The following is a 13379-nucleotide window of genomic DNA, read 5'->3' as shown; positions in this document are numbered from 1 at the left end:
TTCCACGTTCTGATGTACTGCACAAACAGCGACTAGTACATACTCTATGGTCTTAAAATAAGTAATAGAAAAGAGTGAGAAGCAACAAGCTTTGTAAAATTTATTTCCCAGGAATACAAAGTGAAAATGTAGGAAAAAGAAATGATGGTGTTGTGAATTAAATTAAAAAAATCCTAAAATTACCAACACAAGTCCTAATAATTAAAGTTCTGAATAAACTTGAGTGAAAATCCAAATTAAATTCAATGTTCAAGGTGTTGATGTGCCTTTGGTGGCCTGTATATTTTTGTTTTACCAACAGTCTTTTGCTGAATCACAGTAATATAATTCCAGGTTTAAAGTCATTATAAATCCCAGTTAATGTCTCTGTCCAAGAATTTTATATTTTTATGAGCACTCTTTATTTCCAGAGAAAAATCACTTAAATTAAATAATTTGAAGAAATAAATTCCAGCCCAAATGAAATAATGGACACAAAATATTAAAACTGATTCTGCCTTAAGACCTTATAACTTGAATGAATAATTATTCCGGTAGCAAGATTATATAATACTCTACTTTCCCTCAGGTCGCAACTGGCATTTTCTAGCAAAAACTATTATCTAATGGAAAAATTAAATCTGGAATTTTCTAAATGTTTACAAAGTAAAATGTTAGTTATAATTAGAAGGCCTATTACTAAAAGTACAATATAAAACCTGGAATATGTCCGTTACTCCAAGGGAATCCCAATAACCTAGACCCAGAACCAAATAAACATGTTTACTTCTGTTAATAATGATCCTAATATTAAACCCATACACACAGAGAATGTTTTAGGTATGTATTAGCTGTTTACAGAATAAAAAACATTTCAATAATTCAGGTCTAGTAGAAAATAAACTCGATTGTGGACAAGGTTAAGTCCAATGTACAATGTTATGTTTCAGTGGCATATAATGAAATTAATTTTTTTATAAAAAATACTAACAATGCAGATTAAATATACATAACACTGTGAATCGGTCACTTTGTTAAGGTTTGCTATATACCATGCAGCCTCTTCTTAGTATGTGAGCTATACTTAATGATCCAGTTAGTCAATCTATTCATTTTGCTACACGGACTAACAAGGCAGTTACCCAACCAGACATTAAGCCAACAGCTGGGTTGTCTGTTCAGCCAAAAGCTGATTTGCTCCCCAGCTATCCGTCCTGATGATAGCTGAACAAAGTGGCCAACACAATTAATGGCATTTAACACCAGCAAGACAAACTGGCAATTACCCAGTTGCCAGTGCAACCACCATCTCATGTTTATGGCTTATCACTTGGGGAGATATCAAAACAGTACAAAGGATGATGGTATGGCATCATCCCTGCCCCCAGGTGTTGTATTCTGATGTTGATGTTGTACCCAATGAGAATAATTCACACAATGAATGTAGGATAATCTTGGTGATTTACCATATTCTGATCCTTTAATGGAGGAAATATACAGAGTTCTGCCAATTTACAAGTTCCCAGCCACGTCAGTTGCATGCCAGCCCTATAAGATTATAGCTTTAGTGGGTTGGATGACAAAGATGAACAGTCATTCTTCCATCTTCTGCAATCAGCAAAAAGAAATCTCTGGCTGCATGACTGATTAAATAAGGGACTTGGTCAATTCCAAGACTTTTTTTTTCTTCCCATTTCAGAAAGCCAGCTACCAGCCTCATTCTCTCCACACTGGTATCATACACATTTGCTGACATTCAACATTGAGTTGCCATCCTTGGATAAAAACATCAGTATGACCAAGCCTCTGGTGCATAAGGTGGACAAGCTAGTGCTTGCTACTTTCTCAGTTCTAGATTTAAGTCTTTGCTAGTGATATTTCAACTGGCCAAAAAAAAAACGGTAGTGATCATGAGTGGGAATCCATGACCCACATTGCCAAGGTAATGAATAGAGCAGCACGGCACACGATGGTTAATGCCGTGATAGCATTGGCTAAGCTAAATTGTGTGAGATGAGATGCCTGTCAGTTCTTGTCTTCTTCAGGCAGCATCATGCTTCACTCTGCATTCAGCACTTTGAATTCCTTTGCTCTTTGTCAAAAATAGTTAAGGAAGTTCAGGTTGAACCAGTTTTAGCTGAAGCAAAAAAGAAACAATTGCCAGCCAAAGAATAAGAGGCAGAATAACACTTGGAGGCAACAGTTTTGTCCCCAATCCAAATCAGAGGTGAAATGAAACAAAGTTTCTCCTACTCCTTTCCATCACTGCAGACTGTCAGACTACATCTTTTTAGCTAAATGGAATCAGTCTATTTTTCCTAGAATGAGCAGGCATTACAGATTGTTTCATAGTTGCTTCATTTATCCAACCCTTCCCCATTTAACTTTCTGTTTGTTAATGGACTTTAAGTCCAATCTGGAGAAGACAGGAATTTTACAGAAGATCTGGTTACTACTCATAGTGGGCAGTGGAGAAGCTGGAGCATACTGATGTGTGTTTCTGGTACCCAAGACCAATGGGAAGCTCAGACCAGTCATAGACCTCAGCAGGCTCAACAAATACATAGCCACACCAAGGTTGTTTTTAGTTTAGTCTATCGATGCATACTTTCATATCCATATACACAAAGGCCTTGCACAATTTCCTTTGGTTTGGTTTGGTTTCTTAGGAACCATTTACCAGTTTTGCTCTCCTGTTCAGCCTCGATATCGGCCTATGGGCTTAAACCAGGATCATCAGCTGTATCATCTTTCTCTTGTGGTTGACCTCTTCAGCATGAACAGCAGCATACCTTGATGACATCCACCAAAAACACAAAATCTTTGATCAAATTCAGAAATGATCTTTTGCTGCTCAATCAGTGGGCAGTGGAGATAGTTTGCAAGATGAGCTATACAGAGTTCTGCTCCATGTTGTTCTAGTCATAGACCTCAGCAGACTCAACAAGTTTCACTATAGAGATGGCAAGACCAGTCAGACTTTTGGTAAAGGGGATGAATTTGCTGTCAGTTTAGACATAACTGTTGTATACTTGCACATCCCTATGCAAACAGCCCTGACCATGTTTCTTTGGTTTGGTTTCCAAGGAACCATTTAACCAATTTAGTAAGTTTATCTTTTGTCAAGATCAGATTTTCTATCCCTTTCAAGTCAGTTTTTATCAATTGGTACAAATCAGACCTCATTCCATCCCATCATTTTGTCCACTTACAGAAGAAAAAAACCTTACTAGTCCAGGGTCCTATGTTGAAAATCAGTTTCGAGAGTAATGTTTAACATCTGTTGCTAAGTTAATATTATAGTGTTTCTGATTTTTGTTGTATTTTGGGTAACATAATATGGTCATATTTGTTGTAAGAAATGGATTTTATGTCAGCATTTTCAAGAATGAACAGATCAAAAACATAAAAAATTGGCCATCACTGAGCTGATGCCAGTAACTTTTAAAATTTGACTTGTCCTGACCAGTGTTTTTCTTGTGCCAATGAAAATTTTGAATCTGAAAATAATTTTTATTTTCTAGTGTCTAATAATAATGATAATAATCTTTTTTTTGCAGAATTTGTAAATATATGGGTGAGACCATATTATACTCTATTACTAAAATTATGTCTGCAGTGTGTAATGTATTTATATCATTAAGTGATGTGCCATCATATGTGCAATTTCTATCTCTAGAATGACCATTAAACCTATTTATTTTTCTATTCTAGTTGTCTCTAGAGCAAAGGACATGTTGATTGCCTTTTCTTCATATGAAGGTATGTGTTGTAGTCAAATTTATCCATTTCATTGTACTCTATATTTACACGTTAGAAAATAACGTCCACAAAGATATTTTAATGACAAAAAGCAAAGATATAAGTTGTCCCTTCCCAGGATTCAGAATTTGTGGAATATAAGAATCATATACAGTTTTACTTGTTTCAGATATTTGTTAGCACACAAGGGAAGAGTTTGAGACCAAAAGATATGGTCTGTTAAAGGGTTCAGATTCTGTCTAGAGTATTCCAACAAAAAAATTCTGTTTAAACACAAAGAGGATGAGCTTGAGACCAAAAGCAGTGTCATACTGTATAGTGTTCAGTGTTCTGTACAGTACTGTAACTGTACAGTGTTCTAAAAATTATTTGATTGCTGTTATTTGATTAATCTTAGAAGGTGAAATATAAGTTTATGAATATCTAACACTTTTACATATAAGTTGGTTTACATATAAGTTTGGTTTTTGCATTGTATCATTAAGATAACATGATGTATACATTTATGAATATCTAGCACTTTCCTTTTACAATTAAATTTGTTTTTTTACATTGTATCATTAAATAAGATAATATGAAGTGTAAATTTATGAATATTTAACACTTCATTTTACATATAAGCTGTGTTGTTATATTGTATCATTAATTATGACAAGATGAAATATAGCTATATAATACTCTTGGACTTGTAGGTTTCTATTCCATGCGGAATACAAAGTATGGAACCTGGTTTATACAAGCTGTAATATGGGTGTTTCAGAGATATTCCCATCAGGAGGAATTATCCAGTCTCTTGAAGAGGGTCAGTAGAGTTCTGTAAAACCAGAATAACAAGTGCATTACAATAACTGTATATGGCAAATAAGAGCTTGTCTATGCATGTGCATGTGTGTGTGTGAAAGAAAAACAGACTCTACACACTTCAGATCATTATTCTGTTTCTTATTAAATGATCAAATAATTTTTAAAATGATGTAACCTATTCTTCCTTCCTTTCTTTAATTAATCATCTTTATGTAAAATGTTTTTCATTGATTGTCAAATCATAATACACTTTACAAATAGTCATATTCATACTACTGTGAAGGGCTGTTCTATTAAAACATACAGGGGCCCCAGGGAAGGCACATTTAAAGTAGGGTACTCACCCATAGATGCAATTTAGAAATTTCTTATCATTTTAATAAAAAATTATGTGAAATCAAAGTACCGATTCATATATTTTTTAAAAACTGCCTTCCTTGGGTACCATGTACGTTTAAATGGAACAGCCCTAACTATTTTTCATGTGGATTTCATGGTTGCTACTATCCATGAATTTAAAGACACCCTCACTCCACCCACCCCAAATAATTGGTTTTTTATACTGTATGACCCCTTTCCCAATCATGAAACAGTGCTGAACAAATTCACTTGACAGACATCAGGACAAGCTCAAATTCAGCCCCGGCAAGCTTAAGTTTGTAGACTGCAGTGAATTATTGCAAAGCAGACAGAAGTAGTGTTGAATTTATAATGTTATGTTCTGCAAGTTCTATATTCTATGAACTCATGAATATACTTATATCAGCACCTTTATTTGTTTGTGCGACCACTCCAGTGGCCTAGTGGTTAGAGCATCTGCCTTGGATGCGGGAGGTCGTGGGTTCGATCCCCGGCCGAGTCATACCAAAGACTTACAGAAATGGTACTAACAGCTGCCTCGCTTGGCGCTCAGCATTAAGAGGCTAGTGTTAGGACTGGTCGGCCTGGTGTCAGGATAATGTGCCTGGGTGGGACATCATGCTACATGTCTGTGGCATGATGCTGCAGTGCTAGACATCACTATAAACTGCCAAAATGCAGACATCGTAGCAATATGACTGAAAAATTGTTAAAGCTACGTTAAAAATCCAAATCACATCACACACAACACATTTGTTTGTGCTGGATACTTCTTGTTACATAAATGTCCACAATTTCACAATGATATGCTGTCCGAGTCTTTTGCTTCAATATTGTAGTCATTGTTAAGGTCAGTCTCACATGTTATCATACATACATAGTAATTTGAATGTTTAATATTTCTAATGATTAGCAACCAGAATTTCTTTAAAACTTGAGTGGTTTTTATCATTATGGTACCACATTTAAATTGGTTCTAAATAAGGATGCAGATATGACATCCTAAAATGCATCCCACAGTAATTATCATGTATATCTTGCTGTAACTAATCCTCCTGAATGGATGATCATATTATCATGGTGTTTACACTGAAATGTTTTTGTGCCATATATGATTAGTTTTATATTAATGCTGATTTATTATCCAAGATGGCTGCCATTGTTGCCATCTTGAAAGTAATCTTGTGACTACTTATGTTGAATGTATATATTTATATTGACATGGACTTTTCACAAAAACGCTATGAAACCATAGTCATTTAAAAAAAACTTGTCACTAGTTGTTTGGAACAATGGTGGCACTGACATGAGGTTTCACTAAAACATGTCTTGCAATATGCAATTGATTTGACTGAAAATGGTGCAGATCTGACAACCAACATGTCTATGCTATGGTGGACAAGTTTGAAAATCAAACCTACTTGATCCTGAATCAAGTTAGAGGTCACTGCTTGCAGCTCATGAACACAGTTGACATGAATATATAGAAATGAAATTTAACTATATATATATTTTTTGTATTGAATTGCTTTTCAGTAAACAAGTTGATAATAAATACTGACATTGAATTAATGTGAAATGATGTTGTCACCCAGATTTTTAGCTGTGATGGTTGGTAAGCATACTAAGTTGGAATTGATGTGTTATCAAACCCAGTTTGCAAGTTTACAGAAAAATATATCTGAACCCATTTCAACAACTTATTTTGTGTTGGGTTTTTTATTGTTTTGTTTCTTCTTCTTCTTAAACCAAACGTGGCATGTGGGTATTTCTTGACTGTTTAACCCGAGTTCACATATATTAGGCTTAGTGTCAAAGGCACTGACAAAGTATGTTTTACTGCACTAATATGATGAACATAAGAAAATATATTTTGATACCAAATTTGGTACAGTGGATATTGGACTTTCTCAAGATTAATGGAGATAATATCAGTACTCTGCAGGTAAAAAATAAAGGAATCGAATTCTCACGCATTGCTGCAAATTTACTTTGGCCTTAGAACATTAGTCCCTTTGAGAGACTTAAAATTCAGCTTATTTGCAATATTAAAATTTGCAGGCTATATATTTCTGCCATGACTTTTAATACCATTTTCAGATTTAATTGTATTCTTGAAGATTGTGACTACCCTAATTACATTTTTTTCTCCTCTGTTCTTGCAGGTAAATCATCTTCTGTCTAAAGGAAAGGTCATGAACCCATTACTAGATGTCTGTAAAAGTGGTCAAGCATCATGTTACTCAGACCATTTGACCAAAACGTTCTACTTTTTCCCTGGATGTTATGAATGAATACATACATGTAACATCTTTATCTAAATGTTGTAAACCCCTCAGACAGATTTTGTCTTTAGATCTTTGAGCTAAGACTATTGTATATTTATAATGGTAAGTACAGTTCCTGCCTCCAAGGAGTGGAAACATTTCATATATACACACACACTGCAGTATTGCTATGCTACACTTTCTCTATGATCATAAGAGTTTTAGTAGTATGCAGCCATTTTGAGATGACCCATGGTATATCAAAATGCTTGTTACCCTTTCATATCTTCTGTAAACAATGCAATTTTTTCAAATTACCTGCACAGATAGTCAAAGATTACATCCGTATATTCGGGGACATTTATCATTACAGATGACATCTCATATATGAATTGCAATGATTTTGGATCATTGTATTGTTGTGTCTGTATTCCTACAGCAGAGTTCGTTTGGACTTGCTGATCAATTAAATGTCTCACTATTCCATTCTTTGTTTACCAGAATATTTACACATGCCACAGAGTTAACGATTTGGTAGAAGTAGGATCATAATGATTTGATAATTTGAAGAAATAACATGCTGAAAAAAATCTGATAAAAAATGACACTGACATCATGGCATATAGCATTCAAATTTTATTAGTAAAATGTTTTTATTGTCTTGAAAATCTAATAGAGAAGAGAGTTGATCATCTTGAGGAACAGGTTTGGAAATGAAATACACATTTTAGTTTGGAAGACATAAAAATAGGGTTCGCATGCTACAGGAAAATCGGGAAAAAGTCTGGAGAAATGATAATTTTTTTCCTGACCGTGAAAAGTCCTTGAACTTTGCAAATATTGATGAAAATCAGGGGAAAACCCGGGAATTTTGTGTAAGCACTTGACGCCAGAAACAGTTACATAATTGAGTTGTAACTGAACTGATCATGATTTAAATTTATCGAGTTCTGACTGGAATATTCAGAAGTATGGATCATTTAGGCACTTGGCATAAACATATTCATTGAGCCAATCCAAACACTGGATTAGGTTCGCAGAGTAAACTGGTTGTTTCACAGACATCTAAATTTGAAAACCAGTCTATCATCACTAGAAGCTGACATGCTGGCAGCAAAGCTGAGTCATTTACCAAATGTTCTATAAAACCTAAACGTTGTTACATCAAGTCTTACCTGCATGAAATCGATATGAAAATTATTTATTTTCTCAGATTACGAGTTTTAAGTTGTTAAGGGCTGTTCCAGTAAAACATATACCCCCCGGGGGGAAGGCACTTTCAAATTCAACCAACCCACAACAGAAGCAATTTAAAAAGATTATGATCCACCATCAGATGTGTTTTAATCGAGAAACACTGCCCCCTACAGAAGTACATTTTTTAACATAATTTCTGGCTATGGGTTAATGGGCGGTAGAAGCGATTTTAATATTGGGTTGGGGACAGAAGCGATTTAAATGACAGCTGGCTGGAGGTAATCTACTGAATTCATATACATCATATAATCTGCTGCATATTTTTATTTGTATTCATTCATTATAATCAGTCTTTTGTCCTTTTATTTGTTTGTCTGTCAGCCAAGTATGTCTCTGATACTGTGAAATCAGATTTTCATGGTGGCTTATTATTTGTAGATGTCATTGATCAGTCCCTTAATACCTACTAATTTAACATCCATGAATGCAGATTTTATAATAGATATTTCTATTCTAATACAGAAATCATGAATTTGTATCCTTACTAAACTCTGTGTTTCCTAAAGTGATCAGTATGTCTTGCTATTTTTCTTTGTTCTCAGGCATGCTGCTTTTGATTAGAATAATAGTTAAATCTTGTATTGCTTTAAATGTGTGGTCAGATTCTATGATTCATTGTTATTATTTTTTCCAATAAATGTTTTGGTAAACTTATATGATTTGTCAGGAAAAAAAAACAATGATGCCTGTGGAAGTGATGTTGCATCATTTGTCTACTTTTACACTATATCATTTCTTGTAAGAACATCTTTTTCAGTTACCGATGTCTTATTTTTACGCCTTGTTGCAAGACTAATATAAAGTTATTAAAAAATATAGCAAGTCAAACATTTGTATATCATAGATTTACAAAAGTGGATGAAAGTCAAAGAATCATTTTTCCCAGAGCACTCATAAAATCAATGTCATTGCAGTTAACTGTATTGTCAACAGCATCATAATCATCACTGATGGCCTAGCAGCAACGTTCTGCACTTTCAATCCAGTTGTCACAGGTTCTATCTCTCACTTCTAGTCTTTCATATGAGACTTATACCTATGGCCTGAGGGGCTTTCATGGCAGAGTGGTATAAGATGCTTGTCTTGTGATACAGATCTGAGGGGCTCCCATGGCAGTGGTACAAGATGCTTGTCATGTGATTACTTGCCTCCAATATGTAAATGAGAATGTTGCCAGTTACTTGCGGAAGGTCAGTGGTTCTACATAAGTGGTGTTTGGTGTCTCAAAAGGACTTGGATTTTCTTCAGCAGTAAAACTGGCTGCCATACATAGATTCTCTTCATCTGAAAATGGTGTAAAGGCCATAATGATCTACTGAAACCCCGGAGATCTCGTGTCTAAATGACTTCAGCTGTTGGAGATAAACATTAAATCAACAGAGGCTCCATGTGCCCAAGTGTACTAAGGTGCTTGCTTTTACATCACTTAAACATCTCACAGAGTGAGTTTGTGTCACAGATCAGCCAATTTAGGTTGGTGGTCTTTTGGTGTTCTTCCTCCACCTAATATATTATTTTAAAAAAATCACCAAAAAAACCCAAATCAAACCACACTGAATCTACCAACTAATCAACCGTGGCCACAGCAGCAAAGGTACTAGTCTGTCATTTTTGCCACAACTGTTTATAACTTTTGACTAAAGTAATTTTTGCAGACCTTAAAATATCGTCAATTATGCCTTTCTGACAGTTACCTAAAAGTCATCATCAGTAGGTGCAAATGGATTTTTCATGGTGAGCATATGAGATGGAAAAGTCTTGAGCAATCCTACATCACACACTGCAGAAAGGTTTACATTTTAGCTCACATAGATTTTCTCTTAACAATGTTCATTGTTCCAACTAGAACTGTTATAACTTAATCAAGCTATATTCACCAATATCTGATGATATGCATCTGTAATAAATATTTGTAACAAAGTATGGGAATGCATCAATGTTTTTCAGTGATGAATTTGAACTGAGCAACAACCACAATCAAAAAACCAAGAAATAAAATTATTCACACTCTCTCAGGCAGAAGTAGGGTATAATCATAATCTGCCGAAAGTTTTTTAATTTTTTAAATTTGCCAAATATTTTTTCCAACCATACTGATTCAGTGGACATATCACCAGAATGGACAGAAACAGACCAGAAGGTTAAAATCAATTTGATACAGCTTTTAAGTAGCTAAATTCACATTGGTTTAGTAAACTGTACACCCTTTATTGTCTTTCTTTTGATGAAATTTCTTACTGAAGCCAAGAAAATAATGTTGCACATTATACTTCTCCATTCCAGCCTGTTCTTATGATCTTCTTCCCCCACATACTGTTTGTCTTGTTTATGATATGTATCTAAATTTCTCATTTTTCCTACTAATTACTATACAAATGTTCTGTGAATATGCATATCAGTGTGAAACACAATGGGGAGACTAAATCCAAGATTGAAAACCTCTACATTTCTGGATGTATTCTGCTTGGATTCCATATTTCTGCACAAAACTCAAGAGTTCAGGACTCTGCACTAATTCAGTTCCCACTGTAAATTTGTGCAAACACCATGATATTAAAATTTAGTAACTTTAAATTTTGAGTGATCATGATCAAATTTATGTCAGTATAGACACATCTATGACAACAGCTTTTGTGAAGAAGAAAAAAACATAACAGCCCCACCATTTTCTGGATCCATACAAATTTGAAATGTGTGCTTTCAATGCTGCACCAAAGAGTCAACTGCTGATTTCAGTAATGAGTCGTCCAAACTCGGGTCTGTAAAGGGATGGAAATTATGTTAATAAAACAATGTCCCTCACTTTTTTCAGTTACAAGTAGGACAAGCTCTCAAAAGATTGCTTTTACTAAAACTTACTTTCATTATCAACCAATCAGGGACAGTCAAACACATATATACTCTATTTCATCTTCACTGATTCTTAGTATGGTTCTCGTTCTTTCACATCTGTAGTGATGCGAGTCCTTGAACAACTCTCAATGGTTGTAATCCTTTTTCGACCATGCTGAATGGACACACTGTAAGATAATGTTCAAGTAACAGAAATACCATCGGATAACCAGAGACCAATAAAATTGAATAGTCAAATTATCTCCTCTGCAGGGATGCTGACAGGATTTCAGGATGTACTCTAAGTTTTGTGTGTGTGTGATCTCCAATGAGGAAGTGGTGGTGGTGGGAATAGCCATTGTTAAATATCTCCCTAACACTTAAATATCTGTCACTCTTTCTTACTGTTCCACTCTGTTACAACTCTACTGAAATCAAAATTCTCAAAGAGATGTCTCTAGTTGTATAGCGATTATTACTGTGATGTCATTGGGCATGGTCATGTGGTTGTGGTGGGGTCTTGGTTGGGATGGCATAAAGACTATAGGTTTACTCCATATTTGACAGCTAATTATGATGTTGTCAAAAGAATTAAAAAATTTCTAGCAATTCAGTTGGACTTGGATACTTGATTCATAGTCAATGAACAGGTTCTAAAATTGATGCATTTATTTTGGAGCTCATAATGTTCCTCCATCACATTCAAGTTTTGGATATACCAAAGGTGAAATTGGTACAGTTGCATCCTAAACTACTATCGTGGCTACTTAAAATGTTATTTCATGTGAGACTTTAATGCAAGAAGTCATAGCTTCAATTAATTTCTTCTCAAACAACTCAATTTGGTGCAGATTACATTGTTTTTTAATGATACGGTGAGAATTCTTGATGTGTAAAAATTGCACAAGAAATGATCATCAGATCAGAAAATTACTACCACTGGGAAAATACTGATAGGAATATAAAGAAATAATGATATAATTAAGTAGAATATGTGGTGACAATACGAGCACTAGTTCTACAACTTTGTGCAAAATACATCTTGTACAACTATTCTGTTGTTTCTAACAGCACTGTAATATGGTAGTAATTTCTGTCCACTTTTTACTTTAGTCCCTTGCTAATTAATAGTTTTAGATTTTACAACACTAAGCACATTTTACCTTTTGACAATAACACATCATTACAAATATTTAGATTGCAAGAAAATAGAAGTTACAATTTTATTAAAAGCACTGGTACCAGTAAGACTAAAGGAGATGGTAAAACAAAAAGAATCAGGATGAACAGATTAGTAGTGTAGTAAAGAATCCATATATCAGAATGACATCAAGTATTTTTTCATCAATTTCATCATCAGTTAATGATACTGCTTAAAAATGCATTGTAATAGATAATATACATTTTTAGTTATCCATTTTGCAATACAAATACCAAATGATGGCTTGGAACTAAGTGCCAGAAGGTCTGCAGAAAATACCACCATGATCAAAATATACGTAGGAAGAACCGAACACAAACAGGACAAATTTTTATCCATCTTGCTTCAAGTTCACACAGATCAGTCAGTCTCTTATGTTTAATGTCATTTAATTTTTGCACATAGAGAGCATGTACATCATTTGGTCATACATCTGCAAGATACAAAAGTTTGTCTTTCTCTTCTTTTGTTGCTCAGTGGTTCTGCCAACTTGAAATCTACACAAACTTAATTATGTTGTATGGGGATTCTCTGATGTTCCCTACGAGCATAAATCTGTTAATTGTTTCTGAATTTAATATGATCCTCCTCTTCGGTGTACAAATATTATTCTGTGCTGTGAACTCCTTTCATTGCCTGCTGTCTGAAACGCATATGCATAACTAGCTTGAACAAGTTACTGTTCTTTATGATTGTGCAATTTTCAACATCTCACATGTATGGCCCCATGGGTATTCTCTCTTGGATATCTCTGTCCCAAAAAGAAAAGTTTTGAACGAGAGGTCTCGTTAGGATTTTAAAACTAAGAGTCCATGGCTCCCATTTTGGTTTAGAGTTTAATTTCTACATTCTTTAAAACACTGACATAGCTCTTGCTTGTCCATCAGAGTGAGTCTGAATTTTTTCGATCCAAGGAA

At 34.6% G+C, this 13379-nt stretch overlaps 1 protein-coding gene across 4 annotated transcripts in view; it reads left to right on the top strand.

The window, feature by feature from the left end:
* LOC149772747 (caspase-3-like) overlaps positions 1-11874 on the top strand; it is a 112317-nt gene extending 100443 nt beyond the window's left edge. For 3 of the 4 annotated variants that reach the window (XM_089947342.1, XM_089947339.1, XM_089947338.1), the window contains 3 exons: positions 3694-3741; positions 4434-4543; positions 7071-11874. In XM_089947342.1, the coding sequence (XP_089803468.1) occupies positions 3694-3741; positions 4434-4543; positions 7071-7199 (287 nt within the window). In that variant the 3' untranslated portion in view covers positions 7200-11874. The remainder of the gene's footprint in view (positions 1-3693; positions 3742-4433; positions 4544-7070) is intronic. The other variant, XM_089947341.1, reaches the window with a different exon arrangement.
* Positions 11875-13379: the final 1505 nt, after the last annotated feature.

The sequence above is a fragment of the Sinohyriopsis cumingii genome, unplaced genomic scaffold (genome assembly GCF_028554795.1).
Source record: "Sinohyriopsis cumingii isolate HCF-2022 unplaced genomic scaffold, ASM2855479v2 utg001176l, whole genome shotgun sequence".
NCBI lineage: Eukaryota > Metazoa > Mollusca > Bivalvia > Unionida > Unionidae > Sinohyriopsis > Sinohyriopsis cumingii.
This window is presented reverse-complemented; position numbering and strand designations above follow the sequence as displayed.